A 19,333-nucleotide genomic window follows, 5' to 3' on the forward strand; every position below is an offset into this window, starting at 1 on the left:
TGACATCCTGTGACCTCACACCGTGTGCGCATGATAAAGTGACAGGGACAACCTGTGACCTCACACCGTGTCCGCAGGATAAAGTGACAGGGACACCCTGTGACCTGCAGGATAAAATGACAGGGACTCCCTGTGACCTGAAGGATAAAGTGACAGGGACTCCCTGTGACCTGCAGGTACAGTGACAGGGACTCCCTGTGACCTGCAGGATAAAGTGACAGGGACTCCCTGTGACCTGCAGGATACAGTGACAGGGACTCCCTGTGACCTGCAGGTACAGTGACTCCCTGTGACCTGCAGGATAAAGTGACAGGGACTCCCTGTGACCTTCAGGATAAAGTGACAGGGACTCCCTGTGACCTGCAGGATAAAGTGACAGGGACTCCCTGTGACCTGCAGGATAAAGTGACAGGGACTCCCTGTGACCTGCAGGTACAGTGACTCCCTGTGACCTGCAGGATAAAGTGACAGGGACTCCCTGTGACCTTCAGGATAAAGTGACAGGGACTCCCTGTGACCTGCAGGATAAAGTGACAGGGACTCCCTGTGACCTGCAGGATACAGTGACAGGGACTCCATGTGACCTGCAGGATAAAGTGACAGGGATTCCCTGTGTCCTGCAGGATAAAGTGACCAGACACTGACCTCACACTTTGTACCCTGTGGCATTCGCTTGACAGAATGTGTCATTGCATACATAGAGGAGAATATGGGAGTCAGTCATTGTCGTTCTCCTCCTGCCAAGTCAGGGTCTTTATAAACAGAACCAGAGGAGCAGAGCTGACCCGTACTAACAGCCGGTGTATCCACGTGTTCTATCACACCCTTTTACAAAATGCTTGTGTAAGAAGCGAGCGAGGACTGGAATGGATTTATAGAGAGACTGAGGAATATCTTCCTAAAAAACTGTCCGGCTCTGTTCACCGACAAAACAAGTGAGCACTACATAAAAAAGGAATGAAAAGCAAGCAAAGGTACCAGAGTGAATTAAGGCAGCAAAATGTGCAGAGCTCCAGGAAACTGTTCACACGTCATTTCAGGATTAAAGTCTTGGGGATTGTACACAGCGCAGAGAAAGCATCTTCCCCTATACACAGGAAGGGTAAAACATGCAAACACAGACAGGAAAGCAGAGACTGAAATATCACAGCTATGTCGAAATAAAAACAGACAGGTAAAACAGACGGCCCTTTTCTGTCCAACGGTGTCTTGAGAAATCACACGGAGTCTGCCAACTTGAAACATCAGTATCTGGAACAGAACAAGAGGTTTCTCTCAGACGCCGGGCACCTGAACGCGTCAGACACAGGAAGCTGAACGCGTCAGACACAGGAAGCTGAATGCGTCAGACACAGGAAGCTGAACGCGTCAGACACAGGAAGCTGCCCATACTGACGGTATTCTTATTACCGGAACATTACCAGAGTCACTGCCAGTGTATGTATTTTACCTGTAGTAGTTGGGTTTGAAAGGTCCGTTCTTGTTCAGCCCCAGGTATTTGGCCTGGTCGTCACTTAGCTCCGTTAAATGGGCATCAAAGGAAGGAAGATGTAGGCTGGCGACATACTCATCTATGGGCAACAAGGAGAGCGACTGACCCAGGAGAAGTACTGATCCAAGAGAGGAGAACCAGGCGTTGTACTGACCCAGGAGAACAGAACCAGGAGTTGTACTGACCCAGGAGAACAGAACCAGGAGTTGTACTGACCCATGAGAGGTACTGACCCCGGAGAGGAGAACTAGGAGAGGTATTGACCCAGGAGAGGTACTGACCCCGGAGAGGAGAACTAGGAGAGGTATTGACCCAGGAGAGGTACTGACCCCGGAGAGGAGAACTAGGAGAGGTATTGACCCAGGAGAGGTACTGACACCGGAGAGCCAGTCGACCAGGCTAGGAGAGGTACAGATCCAGAAAAGCCAGAGAATCAGGACAGGAGAACCAGCACCATGAGAGGTACTGACCCAGGAGCAGCAGAGAAGCAGGGTCACCGCAGGCTCTGAGAGCTCAGCTCACAATGTAGGGGGCTCAGTGCTAACATGTTGTAGACATAAGGAATTCCCGCTCTAAAGGACTTCAAATCTAATTACTAGTGCCTGAGGCACGGAGATGGAAGCAAACACATGGGGCCATGCTCACTATGCAGCCTTCTGCCATAACATGCCTTCCGCTGCTGGAAGGCACCATACAGCCCATTCAATTCAATGCGCTGTAAGGTGTTTTATGGCAGAACACTACTTAGTAAATATGGAACATGATTTGCAAGACTAGCACATCACCTGCATCACTGGGACCAGCACATCCCCTGCATTACTGGGACCAGCACATCCCCTGCATCACTGGGACCAGCACATCACCTGCATCACTGGGACCAGCACATCACCTGCCCTGTGCGCCTGCATCACTAGGACCAGCACATCACCTGCTATTGCTGTTACTCACCCATCTTCTTGGGCAGCAGGTAAACGTCCTGTTTGTATCGGCCCTCGGGAGCATTGTACAGTTCAATCAGTGCCAGCGCCTGTTAGGCAGAGACGCAGGAATGACGTGTCAACAGTGCCCGGCACACACGCACACCGCCCGGCAAACTCGCACAAAACGTACCTCTGTGGTGGCTGTTATCGAGAGTACAAAGGTGGGAATGGTTGAACAGCTCAGATTGAGGAGACGGCCCTGATAAGGCAGATAATATATTTACCACTATGACACTTCCTACGCCCTGCGCCCCAGCACTGCCATCTTATGTGACAAAGGACATTAATACTCCCTCTGCCCTGGCACTACCCACATAGACCCAAGCGCTGTCATCAGCACCTACCTCAGCCAGCAAAACCACTCGCTTCCCATCCGGCCAGATCACGTGGTCCACCTGAGATCGGATCCGCTCCCACGTCAGCTCCGGGGTGCGCATGCTGGTCTGCAAAGGAAGCTCAGGTCGTTGTGTGGAGGGGAGAGGAGAAAGAGAGCGCACGGCCCAGAGAGCGCACGGCCCAGAGAGCGCACGGCTATGTTCGTAATGTGACAGTTTCTAACACTGGGAATTCTGGAGAATGACACCGAGCCGGAGATGAAACGCCTTCCCCGGGCATTCTGTGCCTGAACGTCCTTTCCTGCCACCAGCTGGGCGAGTCCTGGGTTAGAAGGGGGGGAGGGAGGGGATTGGACTCACCACATCGATCTCCGTGTTGGAGTGCCCCATGTTACACACGATGCAGCCATTCTTCATGCGGTCGAGGTGCTCCCGCGTTACCACGTTCTTATTACCTGTGAACCAGAATCCCAAAAACTGAAAGCCCCACTCGGCCCTGGTCAGTGCGGCTCCTAATTGTCAACTACCGTCCCTCCCCCCAGGCCAAACACCACTAATTTCAGCTCCCTGGGGACCCCCTGGTTCTCTAGATACTTAGCAGTGAAGTTACTGGGTCTAAATGGGGAAAAAATGGCCGCCAAATATCAGGCCAATAGGAAGCTGTGACATCATCAGTTGTGGCTTCCTATTGGATGGCCATTTAAATCCCATGTAAAACTGGGTGCCTGTGTAGTATTACCTGTAACTTCACCAATAAGTATCTTGGGAACAAGAGGGGGGGGGGGGTGGAATTTATATTACAGGTTTCAATATAAATATAAATATATATATATATATATGTTAATTAGGGTGGATTGTTCCTTTAATAATGGTGGAGAAGCATTAGGTGGGTGAGTGCTGTCACTTTATTACTACTTATCCCGCTTAGAGGTGATTGGATGTTGACACCCATATGCCCCACCCCCATCCTGTGCTCTCTCTATGCCCCCTCCCCAAGCCTGTGCCCTCTCAATACTCCCTCCTCCAGACTGTGCCCTTTCTATGCCCCTCAACCATCCTGTGCCCTCTATGCCCCCTCCCCGACTGTGCCCTCTCTATGCCCCCTCCCCCAGACTATGCCTTCTCCCCTATCCTGTGCCCTTTCTATGCCCCCTCCCCCAGACTATGCCTTCTCCCCTATCCTGTGCCCTTTCTATGCCCCCTCCCACATTCTGTGCCCTCTCTGTGCCCCTCCCCTATCCTGTGCCCTCTCTATGCCCCCTCGTCCAGCCTGTGCCCTCTTCCCTATCCTGTGCCCTCTCTATACCCCCTCCCAAAGCCTGTACCATCTCTATGCCCCCTCCCCAAGCCTGTGCCCTCTCTATGCCCCCTCCCCCAGTCTGTGCCTTCTCTATGCCCCCTCCCCAAGCCTGTGCCCTCTCTATGCCCCCTCCCCCAGTCTGTGCCTTGTCTATGCTCCCTCCCCAAGCCTGTACCCCCTCTATGCTCTCTTCTCCAGGTTTTGCCCTCTCTATGCCCCCTTCTCCAGGCTGTGCACTGTCTGTGCCCTCCTCTCCCAGACCGTGCCCTCTCTGCCCCCTCCCCTCATGTCTCCTGACCCCTGGGAACCTGTGCAGGTGATGACCATGTCCATCTGCCGCACGACCTCGTTCAGTTTCACCACCCGAAGACCCTCCATACTGGGAAAGGAAGAGAAACAGTGAGGGGGTGGTGAGGGTGGGAGGTGGGGTGGACATGCAGGGGACACAAAGTGAATCAGTATGTTCCCACTGTGACGCCACAGCAGCAGAGACCAGAGAAATGCAAGAAGCAACTTCACCCACATTTATTACAACTTTATCTGGTAACCCTCAAGTTCCCTCCCCCCGCGTTACACACCCCCCACCCTGTGTATTATACACAGGTTTAGAACGCTGCCTCTGTGCCTGTGTATTACACACAGGGTTATAGCACTGCCCATGTGTGACGGTGAAGGAGTTAACCAGGCTTATAATAAAGGCCAAGCCCACTTGGTTAACCCCGACACGTGTGTTAGGGTCTTAGAGTGTCAGCTCTGGGACCCGGATGTCGAAAATGTATTACTGCGACTGTATACTGATTTTGCGACATTAAAGAATTATGTGATTTTTGCCTTTACTGGGATGCTGGGATCGGGAGATTTCTAGGCTGTAAGTTTCAGGGTGGGTTTGGTGGAGAAAGTTTTTGCAGAATGCGTCTATGTAGCGGGGTTCCGGAGTTATGGGATACCCCAAAAGATTGAGTGATATCTTCGATACAGCTAAGCACATTACTCCGCCAACCTCGGACCCTGTGAACGTTCTTACGACTCACCGCCAGAGTCCCTGCTGCAGCATCTTCCAGACAAGGTAAACGGGTATGAAGGGGTTAAAAGATATATATCTGCAGGTATACACAGAGTCCTTAGTATAGCAGAGGTACCCCAGTATAGCAGAGGTACCCACATACATGCCCAGGTATCCTGAGCCTAGAGTAGGGGTTCAGGTAGGTTCTCGAGCTAAGGTTATAAAGCTGAGCCTGTTTGCAATGTTAAAAAAAGTTTACAAGTATTTTTCTCATGTGTGCCAGGAATGAGGCCAATAATTGTAAGGGAATAGATACACTTACTCCACCCCTGGCACCAGAATAAGAACTCATAACTTTTAGCCCACAGAAGACAGGGCACCATATCTTTTATTAAACTGGTATAGTTTCATGTGTATAGATATTGATAACCTGTATATGAGCTGAGGGCTTTCCAAGTCATGGATTCCGGAAAACGCAGCTGGCGACCAAAGCTTGGTGCCTCTGGGTTTGTCCGGAGGCCGTACTTGAAAGGCTCAGAGATGCATAGGTGTTAGGACAGGAGGGGCACTGCCATTATTCTGGAGTACCCATATCCTGGCCTGACAAGGCACGGTAACACCATTTGCCAAAATCCAGACTCTGTGGCGCTTGAGCAGAGGGTGGGCTCAGTATGCAAAGATGCAGAGGGGCCAAGTTAACCCATGCCCCCTTGCTACCTGAGAAAAGGTGCCCGCCCTGTTTTACAATACTGGCAAATCGGTGATTGGCTGGCAGGAGAATTTCTACGCTCTAATAAGCTGTCCAGGTTAGTGCATGAGGGCCTGAACGCTCAAGAGGGCCTGCAGCCAATGGGGAGCGCAGATTCCAAGGAGATTCCAAGCGCCACACCCACAGCGGCAAAGTTACAGATGTCCAGGACTTTTTGTGAGTAACTACCGGTCATTGGAAAGTGCTCTAAAAGGTGATCTGAAGGAATTTCGTTCCAGAAACGGATTTGTTAGCCCCATCCCCAGTAAGTGTGTTAATCTTTAATTGTGTAACTTTGTGTGTGTCTTTTATATGAAATAAATTACCATTTATTTTACCATCTTGTTTTGCTCAATCAAATGATCCCGGTTATAAAAAGATGTTGTAGAACCTGAGCTCCCGTGACACCAGGTGCCTGTGTAATACACACAGGGTTATAGCACTGCCCCTGTGTAATACACACAGGGTTATAGCACTGCCCCTGTGTAATACACACAGGGTTATAGCACTGCCCCTGTGTAATACACACAGGGTTATAGCACTGCCCCTGTGCCTGTGTAATACACACAGGGTTATACAGTAGCACTGCCCCTGTGTAATACACACAGTGTTATAGCACTGTCCCTGTGCCTGTGTAATACACACAGGGTTATAGCACTGCCCCTGTGCCTGTGTAATACACACAGGGTTATAGCACTGCCCCTGTGCCTGTGTAATACACACAGGGTTATAGCACTGCCCCTGTGCCTGTGTAATACACACAAGGTAATAGCACTGCCCCTGTGCCTGTGTAATACACACAGGGTTATAGCACTGCCCCTTACCAGGCTTGCAGAGCACAGATTGGGTCGATCTCAGTTACATGCACAATACCTCCCAGGGCTTTCAGAGCTGCACAGCACCCCTTCCCGACCTGCAGGGGGACAAAGACAGAATGAGGGGGGCATGGAGGACCCTGAAACTAGTAATCAGGTACAGTGTAGCCTGCGGGACCCTCACACTGAAGCAAACATGGCCCCCCCATGTGATGAAGCAGAGAAGTACAAATCAGACTTTCAGAGAGGAGTGTATTGATCTCAGTGCGGTCTCGGGATATATTATACATACAGGTATATGTCTATTATTACAGTTTCCAATAATTACTGGGCATGAGTTTGTGAGGCATCATCCAACATGCAGTACCGGTTACTCACCTCCCCGTACCCACACACCACCACCTGCTTCCCCCCAAACATCACATCTGTGCTTCTCTTCAGCCTGAAGAACAAACACACACACACACATACACTTAGAAAGTGATGGAAAGCACCAACAAGCCCCTATCACGAGAGCAGAAAGGAGAGGTGTGTGTGTGTGCAGATGTCTGTGAGGAGAGATGTGTGTGTGTGTGTGTGTGTGTGTGCAATGTCTATGAGAGGCGTGTGTGCAATGTCTCTATGATAGGTGTGTGTGTGTGCAGATATCTATGTGAGAGGAGAAGTATGTGTGTCCTGATGTCTCTTTGGGGAAGTGGTTTGTGGTATGTGCACTTCTTGGTGTGCTGATATCACGTCACAGTGAGTGTAGTGACTCCCAGATCTCACCCATCCAAGATGGACTCCCGGCTGCAGTAGAGATTGTCAAACTTCTGCTTTGTGACAGAGTCGTTAACATTCATGGCAGGAACACACAGCTTGCCGGCCTTGGAGAGCTGATACAGCCTGGGCAGTGCGGGGAGAAACCTTTCTGTGAGGCACAGAGGAGCATGTGCAGCAAATGCAACGACATGATATTCACCTCCTCGGGAACAAAGGTCAAGAGGCGACCCAAATAATATGTAGTAAGCAAGCTGCAGGTAGGGGCATTCCCGTCTCTCACCCGCGCACTCCCCGTCTCTCGCCCGCGCACTCCCCCGCGCACTCCCTGTCTTTAGCCCATGTGCACTCCCCCGCGCACTCCCTGTCTTTAGCCCATGTGCACTCCCCCGCGCACTCCGTCTTTAGCCCACGTGCACTCCCCCGCGCACTCCCCGTCACTCGCCCTCGTGCACTCCCCGTAACTCGCCCTCGTGCACTCCCCGTAACTCGCCCGTGGCCACTCCCCGTCACACCGCTTCACTCCACGTCTCACCCGCTCACTCCCTGTCAATCCGCGCGCACTCCCCGTCACACCGCATCTCTCGCCCACGCGCACTCCCCGTCTCTCACCCGTGCGCACTCCCCGTCACACCGCTTCACTCCACGTCTCACCCGCTCACTCCCTGTCAATCCACGCGCACTCCCCGTCACACCGCATCTCTCGCCCACGCGCACTCCCCGTCACACCACGTCTCTCGCCCGCTCGCACTCCCCGTCCTCACATAATGCCGCGTCTCGTCCACATAGTACTCCCGTCACACTGTATCTCTTACCGGTGCACTCCCGTCACACTCTCTTCCACAATGCCACGGATCTTCTTATAAACGTTTGGATACTTCTTATAAACCCAGTGAGTTAAGTCTCCTCCGTCATCCAGGATCTAGGGGATAAGAAGGATAGTCAGAGGGAGTGTGAGAGACTGAAAGTGTCAGAGGGAGTGTGAGAGACTGAAAGTGTCAGAGGGAGCGTGAGAGACTGAAAGTGTCAGAGGGAGCGTGAGACACTGAAAGTGTCAGAGGGAGTGTGAGAGACTGAAAGTGTCAGAGTGAGTGTGAGAGACTGAAAGTGTCAGAGGGAGCGTGAGAGACTGAAAGTGTCAGAGGGAGCGTGAGAGACTGAAAGTGTCAGAGGGAGCGTGAGAGACTGAAAGTGTCAGAGGGAGTGTGAGAGACTGAAAGTGTCAGAGGGAGCGTGAGACACTGAAAGTGTCAGAGGGAGTGTGAGAGACTGAAAGTGTCAGAGGGAGTGTGAGAGACTGAAAGTGTCAGAGGGAGCGTGAGACACTGAAAGTGTCAGAGGGAGCGTGAGACACTGAAAGTGTCAGAGGGAGTGTGAGAGACTGAAAGTGTCAGAGGGAGCGTGAGAGACTGAAAGTGTCAGAGGGAGCGTGAGAGACTGAAAGTGTCAGAGGGAGCGTGAGAGACTGAAAGTGTCAGAGGGAGCGTGAGAGACTGAAAGTGTCAGAGGGAGCGTGAGAGACTGAAAGTGTCAGAGGGAGCGTGAGAGACTGAAAGTGTCAGAGGGAGCGTGAGACACTGAAAGTGTCAGAGGGAGTGTGAGAGACTGAAAGTGTCAGAGGGAGTGTGAGAGACTGAAAGTGTCAGAGGGAGCGTGAGACACTGAAAGTGTCAGAGGGAGCGTGAGACACTGAAAGTGTCAGAGGGAGTGTGAGAGACTGAAAGTGTCAGAGGGAGCGTGAGAGACTGAAAGTGTCAGAGGGAGCGTGAGAGACTGAAAGTGTCAGAGGGAGCGTGAGAGACTGAAAGTGTCAGAGGGAGCGTGAGAGACTGAAAGTGTCAGAGGGAGCGTGAGAGACTGAAAGTGTCAGAGGGAGCGTGAGAGACTGAAAGTGTCAGAGGGAGCGTGAGACACTGAAAGTGTCAGAGGGAGTGTGAGAGACTGAAAGTGTCAGAGGGAGTGTGAGAGACTGAAAGTGTCAGAGGGAGCGTGAGACACTGAAAGTGTCAGAGGGAGCGTGAGACACTGAAAGTGTCAGAGGGAGCGTGAGAGACTGAAAGTGTCAGAGGGAGCGTGAGAGACTGAAAGTGTCAGAGGGAGCGTGAGAGACTGAAAGTGTCAGAGGGAGCGTGAGAGACTGAAAGTGTCAGAGGGAGCGTGAGAGACTGAAAGTGTCAGAGGGAGCGTGAGAGACTGAAAGTGTCAGAGGGAGCGTGAGAGACTGAAAGTGTCAGAGGGAGCGTGAGAGACTGAAAGTGTCAGAGTGAGCGTGAGAGACTGAAAGTGTCAGAGGGAGTGTGAGAGACTGAAAGAGATAGAGGAGCAGGAGACACAGCGGAGGGGAGAAGGGAGAACTGAGCGCTTTAGTACCATATTTGCCTGCCAACCATCAGCGCTCACACAGCGGTCTATACACCACCAGAAATCATCCTCAGACTCCCCCTTCCAGGCAAAGACTGCAACACCTTCAGGGAGAGGGAGAGCAGTGCGAGACAGAGTGAGTGTGTCAGAGAGAGAGAGGACGAGATGAAGGAAATGTATACGCCAGCGAGAGAAGGCCTGCGCGAAAGGGAGCGAAGCAGAGACAGAAGGCGTGAGACAGGGGAGAGCAAAGGCTCGAGCGATACAGAGGAGAGCAAAGGCCTGTACACACAAGACGGGGAGAGAGCGAGCGAGTCGGGGAGAGAGCGAGCGGTACGGGGAGAGAGCGAGACGGGGAGAGAGGGCATGCGCGAGAGGAACAAATGTGTATAATAGAGAAAGAAAGAGCGAGGCGAGAGGGTGTGATGGAAGAAAGGGAGGGGGGAAAGAGCGAGAGATAAGACAGTGAGGGAGATAGTGACTTATGCAGCGAGAGTGCACATACCAGACTCAGCCAAGGCAGCAGCCACCTCATTCTGTGTGGAGTAGATGTTACAAGCAGACCAGCGACACTGCGCCCCCAGCGCACACAGAGTCTCAATGAGCACCTGGAAATATGTACAAGGAGGAGAGATTGCTGCACAGCGGGGAGAGACCAGCAGGCGGCACAGGGAAGGGGAGGCTGCACCAGTGCCTGCCACACAACACGACACACTGTGAGACATGCAGAGCCTGCCCGGCACACACTGAGCGAGCATTCCCTCGGAGTAACCTCACCTACAAGTTGCTGGAGGACACCGCTGAACATATAATCTGCACAGCTGTACATTAAAGGATCCCTCCACGCGACAGTATGCGTTTTTGTTTTGAAATCGTATTGAAGCAGGGGATCTCCCGAGCTGAACCGTGTTGATTTCACTTCCGGAGACCCCCTGCTTCCCAAGATACAGACCTCCGTAGGTGCTGCCTGCATCTCTACGCAGTTTAAAGCACCCGCGTAATGTGGGCCAATAGGAAGACATGAGGGGTGACGCTTGCAGCTTCCTAGCGGCCCGCAGGAAGCGGGACTTTTAAACCGCCATATTGTGAACCCAGCCGGGGCTCCTACTGGCAGCGCCTACGGAGGTAAGTATCTCGGGAAGCAGGGGGGTCCCCGGATCTGAAATCAACGCGGTTCAGCGCCAGAGAGCCCCTGTTTCAAACCAATTCAAAACACACACACAAAAAAAGGGTCACCTGGAGGGTCTCGTTACGGCTGCAGATATCACACAGATATTAGTGAGCAGAGGCCAATGCTAGGAAAAGCACAGGGAAGAATCCAAAGAGAAAAGTGATGACGTGGAATGGACTCAATGGACTCAAGAATGAAATTGACTATATCCGAACTAACAAGAAACATGGGATCGAAGACTGCACGATCCTCAACTGTTCTTGCAGCAAAGTGAAAAGACCTCCCAAGTTAAAAAGGTGAGGAGTGACCATCTTGGGGGGAGGTGCCACCTACCTCCATACAACTGTTACCAGTCAGATGCAAGAACAGGACCTACTATGGTTCTTTCCCCTCATGCAGAGGTAAAAGGGACGGGTTCACAGTGTAGTGTAGGACCTGCATTTTTGGTTATACCTTGACGTTTGGTATGCAGGCTTACGACGCTTTGGCCAAAGGGTTTAACTAAATAACCAAGTAATTATTATTATTGAAGGATTAGTCACTGATTGGTTCGCTGCAGATTACATGTGAACGCGAAGTTGGAAAGAAGAAAACAGATTAAATAAAGAAGACAAAACAATCAACATCAAGAACCTCAAGATAATTTCAACTAGAACTGAAAAAAAAAAATCGCTTCAGAGTACTCAAAATTCATGGGGGTGAGGGGGGGGGGGGGGTTGGACGGTGGACACTTTAACAAACGATTATGAAGATTGTACTTCAAAGCGCAGAAAAAAAAATGGAAGAATCGTCCACAAAAAACAGGATAAGAAAATATCTGATGAGACAAAACAATAAATGAGGAGACAAGAAATGAAGCAATCCCAAGAGGCAAGAATAAGAACTGAATATACGGAGCTGTGCTAGACGATCGGCAAACACATAACTGAAGATGTCAGAAAATGTAACTGTGGTATGGTGAGGAAGACTACCGAAGCGGATAAAAGCTTAAGGAAGACAAAGCAACGACTTATTGTCGGGAAGAAGCAAATAATGGCACTTATCATGCGAAGACTGTGCACTTATCATACAGAGTTGAGGACATCAACATGAAATTGTACGCGAAACACAGGGCATAATCCAGCAGAGGACAAGCGAGAAGAAACCACCAATGATGAACCATGCGTTCTACCAGAAGTGGCAAAAGCAATAAAATCCATGAAGAATGGGAAGGCTCCCGGGAGAAGATGGAATTACAACTGAAATCTTGACAGAAGCTGGGAAAGTATCACAAAAATCCTTGTAAAATGGGAAAATTCCAGAGCAATGGAGAAATACCATAGTTATCCTCATTCACAACAATGAAGACACAGAAGACCTTAAGAACTACAGGCCAGTCAGTCTATGTCCTATCACCTCCAAGATGCTCACTAATCGGCTGCAACAGACCATGGACTTCACTCAGCCTAGAGAACAAGAGGGATTTCGCAGTGTTTACCACACAATGGACCACATTCAAGTCGTACGGAAAGTGATTTCCAGAAGCAATGAATAAGATCCACCACTCGCTTTAGGATTTGTAAATGACGAAAAAGCATTTGATTCTATTTACACCTCCGCGGTCCTGCGTTAAGAAGACAAAACGTTGAAGACGCGTACATTGACATTATAAAGAACATTTACGAGAATGCCACATCAACCATTAGATTCCATGAAGATACAAGCAAGAGAAGGCTCGGCACGGGCGTGTGGCAGGGAGACGTCAAGGCTTTCCAGAGCAACACTTGAAGAATTGTCCAAGACATTAGACTGGGAAAAAAGGAATCAACAATCAACGAATAATATTTGAGTCGCCATTTGCACATGACAAGCAAGGTAAGGATTAGCAAATGAGTTAGGCACGGAGACAACATGTCACCAAAGCTTTTCACAGAAAAACGTGTAGAATTGTTGAAGATATTGAATTAGGACGATAAATAGTTCAAGAAAATTTGAGTCACCTGCAATTTGCAGGCGACATTGTTATATTTGCTACAAATCCAGAATATCTCCAGCAACAAAGGTGGGCTGCCCTATGAATCTCAACAAGGCCAAAGTGATGCGTCAACTCTACCAAGGTCACAATAGATGGAATAGAACAGTGTTTCCCAACTCCAGTCCTCAGGGAACCCCAACAGGTCAGGTCTTAAGGATATCTCTGCTCCAGCACAGGTGGGTCAATCAGCGGCTCATTTTGACTGAGCCACCTGTGCTGGAGCAGGGATAAGACCTGACCTGTTGGGGTTCCCTGATGACTGGAGTTGGGAAACACTGGAATAGAACTATGTCTACCTTGGCCAGCAAGTATCAGTAGATGGGAACCTTTTAAATGAAATCAATAGGTGAACAGAGAGGAGATGGAGCGCTTTTGGAAGATAATCTTCCAAGGAAACCTTCCACTGTGCTTTAAGGTGAAAGCGATCAACCAATGCAGCCTGCCTGTGCTCATTTATGGATGTGAAACTTGGACCCCAAATGCAAAGATAAACCAGAATCTTTAGACAACTCGAAGTACGGCGAGACAGGAAAACGAATGAATGGGTTCAGAACCAAAGAAAAGTCTGCCACATCGCACGGGTGAACAAATTACAATGGCGCTGGGCCGCCATATCGCAACAAGAAATTACCATTGTTGGGAAAAGATGGTACTCTTCTGGATTCCAAAGGAGTATTAAAAGACCAAGACGGTGACCAAATGGAAGATGGGAGGATGAAACTAGGAAATGTGTTGGAGTAACGCAGAGAAGTACCTGGAAGATCATTTATGCGGCATTCACCAGCAGTCGATTGAAAAGGGCGCACACACACACACACACACACACACACACACACACACACACACACACACACACACACACACCTTCAGCCCGTGTCTCCCCACTGCTGGATGAAGCCTCCCAATGAGCTTCCAGGTACTGCGGTCACAGCCTCTTTTCTCCACGTTACTCCCAACAAGAATTCTGATTTAATCCTAATCTTTGTCCAACGATGGTAATTTCTTCATGCGATATGTCCGGCCCACCGCCATTTTAATTTCTTAACCCTTTTGATGATGTCACAGACTTTTGTTTGGGTTCAAACCCATTCATTCTTTTCCGTCTCTTTGCGTAATACCCAGCATACATCTCTCAATATTTCTCTGCGTTGTCTGAAGCTTCTGAATTATCTTCGCATTTAGACTTCAAGTGTCACATCCATACCTGAGCGTGGGCAGAATACACTAATCAAGAACTTTCTTCTTCAGGCACCGTGGAAAGTTCCCTTGAAAGATTGTTTTGCTTCTTCCAAATGCTCCATCCCATCTTCATGTTCCTATTGGATTTCCCATATACCTGTACATACGTGCTGTATACCTATACACTCTGACGGTGTTTGTATATTTTGTCTCCCATTTCTGAGCGTACGTACACCCACACCCACACACACCCCCCCACACACACCCCCCCACACACACACACGTACACTCGCACGTACACCCACACCCACACCCACACCCACACCCACACGTACATCCACACCCACACGTACATCCACACCCACACGTACATCCACACCCACACGTACATCCACACCCACACGTACACCCACACCCACACCCACACCCACACGTACATCCACACCCACACGTACACCCACACCCACACCCACACGTACACCCACACCCACACCCACACGTACACCCACACCCACACCCACACCCACACGTACACCCACACCCACACGTACACCCACACCCACACGTACACCCACACCCACACGTACACCCACACCCACACGTACACCCACACCCACACGTACACCCACCCACACCCACACACATACCCACACCCACACGCATACGCATACGCATACGTACACCCACACGCATACGCATACGTACACCCACACCCACACACCCACACCCATACGTACACCCACACCCACACGCATATGTACACCCACACCCACACGTACACCCACACATACCCACACCCACACGCATACGCATACGTACACCCACACGCATACGCATACGTACACCCACACACATACGTACACCCACACCCACACCCACACGCATACGTACACCCACACCCACACACTGTCAAGAGATGGGAGACAAAATATACAAAACACACAGTCAGAGATAGCAGGACACACACGCACACATACGTGACAACACACATACACGCACACCAATTCAAATGAGCGTTAGCAGGACACCCTCCGTGACCTCCCAGTCCGCGTGCGCGCTTGGTGCTACAGACTGGAGCCTATGCAATAAGCATCTCCGACCCCTGTGCACTGCCACACTCACCCCGGTCTGTGCCGTGATGTGTGTGCACCCCACTATCTTCGCCCCTGACAGAGGCTTCTCCCCATGTGCTCGCTTCCGCAGAGAGATCAGCGCGGTCATGTCTGGTGATGCAGCAAGAGAGAAATAGCACACGCAGGGTGCAAAGCAACACCCTTCCCCAACCCCCCTCTTCCCCCCCACAGATACTCCCCTGGACATCACAATCCCTGCAGACCACAGGGTCCCCCTCCCCAATCTCAGCACTCACCTTGCTCTGCGATCTCGATCTCCCGACGGCCGAACTCCACCTGCTTAATGTTCTTGACGCAGAAGTCGCTGCTGCCCTTGGAAGTGGTTTGCTGTTTGTCTCGTGGAGAGGTCTCATCGTCTGAGCTGTCTGTGTAAGAGGCCACTTAGCAGAGGGAGAGACAACGGCTGTATGGGACATTATGTCCAGCAAGTCTACTAGACTTCCTCTCTAAATACAGGATTTATTTCTATTGATATATATATATATATATATATATATATATATATAGTATTCTTGTTTGCGGCCCTGACCATTGTATGATGTGATAATGAGCTGCAAAACTGGGGCAAAAACAGCACAAAATGAAACATAAATCCACTGAAAAGGTGTTTTTGTGACAGATTTCCAGAAAAGTTTCAACCATACATTTTGCCTCTTATCTGCCCCCCTCCCCCAGAGACGCAGCCTTCTCCCTCCTCCCCCAGAGACGTAGCCTTCTCCCCCCTCCCCCAGAGACGCAGCCTTCTCTCCCCTCCCCCAGAGACGCAGCCTTCTCCCCCCTCCCCCAGAGACGAAGCCTTCTTCCCCCTCCCCCAGAGACGCAGCCTTCTCCCCCCTCCCCCAGAGACGCAGCCTTCTTCCCCCTCCCCCAGAGACGCAGCCTTCTCCCCCCCCTCCCCCAGAGACGCAGCCTTCTTCCCCCTCCCCCAGAGACGCAGCCTTCTCCCCCCCCTCCCTCAGAGACGCAGCCTTCTCCTACCTCCCCCAGAGACGCAGCCTTCTCCCCCCTCCCCCCCCAGAGACGCAGCCTTCTCCCCCCTCCACCAGAGACGCAGCCTTCTTCCCCCTCCCTCAGAGACGCAGCCTTCTCCCCCCTCCCCCAGAGACGCAGCCTTCTCTCCCCTCCCCCAGAGACGCAGCCTCCTCTCCGCCCTCCCCAGAGACGCAGCCTCCTCTCCGCCCTCCCCCAGAGACGCAGCCTCCTCTCCGCCCTCCCCCAGAGACGCAGCCTCCTCTCCGCCCTCCTCCAGAGACGCAGCCTCCTCTCCCCCCTCCCCCAGAGACGCAGCCTCCTCTCCCCCCTCCCCCAGAGACGCAGCCTTCTCCCCCCCTCCCCCAGAGACGCAGCCTTCTCCCCCCTCCCCCAGAGACGCAGCCTTCTCCCCCCTCCCCCAGAGACGCAGCCTTCTCCCCCAGAGACGCAGCCTTCTCCCCCCTACCCCAGAGACGCAGCCTTCTCCCCCCTCCCCCAGAGACGCAGCCTTCTCCCCCCTCCCCCAGAGACGCAGCCTTCTTCCCCCTCCCCGAGACGCAGTCTTCTCCCCCCTGCCCCAGAGACGCAGCATCCTCTCCGCCCCCCTCCCCCAGAGACGCAGCCTTCTCCCCCCTCCCCCAGAGACGCAGCCTCCCCTCCGTCAATCCCACCTGCAGGGACCCAGTCACCTCTCAATCCCACCTGCAGGGACCCCGTCACCTCTCAATCCCACCTGCAGGGACCCCGTCACCGCTCTCAATCCCACCTGCAGAGACCCTGTCACCTCTCAATCCCACCTGCAGGGACCCTGTCACCTCTCAATCCCACCTGCAGGGACCCTGTCACCTCTCAATCCCACCTGCAGGGACCCTGTCACCTCTCAATCCCACCTGCAGGGACCCTGTCACCTCTCAATCCTACCTGCAGAGACCAATCCCACCTGCAGAGACCCCGTCACCTCTAATCCCACCTGCAGAGACCCCGTCACCTCTAATCCCACCTGCAGAGACCCCGTCACCTCTCAATCCCACCTGCAGAGACCCTGCCACCTCTCAATCCCACCTGCAGAGACCCCGTCACCTCTCAATCCCACCTGCAGGGACCCCGTCACCTCTCAATCCCACCTGCAGAGACCCCGTCACCTCCCAATCCCACCTGCAGAGACCCCGTCACCTCTCAATCCCACCTGCAGGGACCCCGTCACCTCTCAATCCCACCTGCAGGGACCCCGTCACCTCTCAATCCCACCTGCAGAGACCCCGTCACCTCTCAATCCCACCTGCAGGGACCCCGTCACCTCTCAATCCCACCTGCAGGGACCCCCGTCACCTCTCAATCCCACCTGCAGAGACCCCGTCACCTCCCAATCCCACCTGCAGAGACCCCGCCACCTCTCAATCCCACCTGCAGAGACCCCGTCACCTCTCAATCCCACCTGCAGGGACCCCGTCACCTCTCAATCCCACCTGCAGAGACCCCGTCACCTCTCAATCCCACCTGCAGGGACCCCGTCACCTCTCAATCCCACCTGCAGGGACCCCGTCACCTCTCAATCCCACCTGCAGAGACCCCGTCACCTCCCAATCCCACCTGCAGAGACCCCGCCACCTCTCAATCCCACCTGCAGGGACCCCGTCACCTCTCAATCCCACCTGCAGAGACCCCGTCACCTCCCAATCCCACCTGCAGAGACCCCGTCACCTCTCAATCCCACCTGCAGGGACCCCGTCACCTCTCAATCCCACCTGCAGAGACCCCGTCACCTCCCAATCCCACCTGCAGAGACCCTGCCACCTCTCAATCCCACCTGCAGAGACCCTGCCACCTCTCAATCCCACCTGCAGGGACCCTGCCACCTCTCAATCCCACCTGCAGGGACCCCGTCACCTCTCAATCCCACCTGCAGAGACCCCGTCACCTCCCAATCCCACCTGCAGAGACCCCGTCACCTCTCCAATCCCACCTGCAGAGACCCTGCCACCTCTCAATCCCACCTGCAGGGACCCTGTCACCTCTCAATCCCACCTGCAGGGGACCCTGTCACCTCTCAATCCCACCTGCAGGGACCCTGTCACCTCTCAATCCCACCTGCAGAGACCCCGTCACCTCTAATCCCACCTGCAGAGACCCCGTCACCTCTCAATCCCACCTGCAGAGACCCTGCCACCTCTCAATCCTCACCTGCAGAGACCCCGTCACCTCCCAATCCCACCTGCAGAGACCCCGTCACCTCTAATCCCACCTGCAGAGACCCCGTCACCCTCCCAATCCACCTGCAGAGACCCCGTCACCTCTAATCCCACCTGCAGAGACCCCCGTCACCTCTAATCCCACCTGCAGAGACCCCGTCACCTCTAATCCCACCTGCAGAGACCCCGTCACCTCTCAATCCACCTGCAGAGACCCCGTCACCTCTAATCCCACCTGCAGAGACCCCGTCACCTTTCAATCCCACCTGCAGAGACCCCGTCACCTCTCAATCCCACCTGCTGAGACCCTGCCACCTCCCATAGAGAAGTTGCCACATCTCTATTCCCCCCAGCTGTGGTACACGTCGCAAACCTGAGCCAGGACTCACCAGAGCTGTAGCTGTCAGTGGATGACTGCGAGATCCGACCGTGACAAAGACCGGCGTCCCGTTTTGGTGGGGAACTTGCTGAATTCCTGCATGTCATCAGCAAACTGGATCTGCTTCAGGAGAGAGCGAGAGAGAGAATGTAAATTGCGGTGTAAGAGTCACAGAGGAATGGAACCAGGAAAAGTGGCATGGGAGGGAAGCTCACGCAGACCGCACCCCTGCCTCTAGGACAGAGAGATGAGACGGTGGACACATAAGAGCATCAGAGATCAGCCGTGACCCTCTGTAACATCATAGCAGTGTCCCTCTACAATCCAAAACTACTGCTGGTACAGGCAGGGGATTTTACAGTTTGCAAGTTTAGAGTTTGAAGAGCAGTTCGAGACTGCTCAATGGGCCTAGTATTAGGGTTCTCCTTTTAAGGCTGGGATCATGGCCCCGGCACGGCCGCGTCTGAACCAGCGCCGCCGCGCACACTCCTGCAGCCCAAGCG

At 52.7% G+C, this 19,333-nt stretch overlaps 1 protein-coding gene across 1 annotated transcript; it reads right to left on the reverse strand.

Annotated features, from left to right (window-relative positions):
- Nucleotides 1–1,446: 1,446 nt before the first annotated feature.
- On the reverse strand, nt 1,447–18,953 carry AHCYL1 (adenosylhomocysteinase like 1). The gene is given in 16 exon segments (XM_075613579.1): nt 1,447–1,571; nt 2,441–2,519; nt 2,603–2,671; nt 2,817–2,915; nt 3,168–3,262; nt 4,416–4,486; nt 6,683–6,771; nt 7,052–7,115; nt 7,442–7,558; nt 8,248–8,354; nt 9,803–9,897; nt 10,299–10,401; nt 15,280–15,380; nt 15,527–15,670; nt 18,841–18,874; nt 18,876–18,953. Coding segments are annotated over 16 exon segments (1,449 nt in total). The 5' UTR covers nt 18,933–18,953.
- Nucleotides 18,954–19,333: the final 380 nt, after the last annotated feature.

This window comes from Ascaphus truei, chromosome 9, assembly GCF_040206685.1.
Source record: "Ascaphus truei isolate aAscTru1 chromosome 9, aAscTru1.hap1, whole genome shotgun sequence".
NCBI lineage: Eukaryota > Metazoa > Chordata > Amphibia > Anura > Ascaphidae > Ascaphus > Ascaphus truei.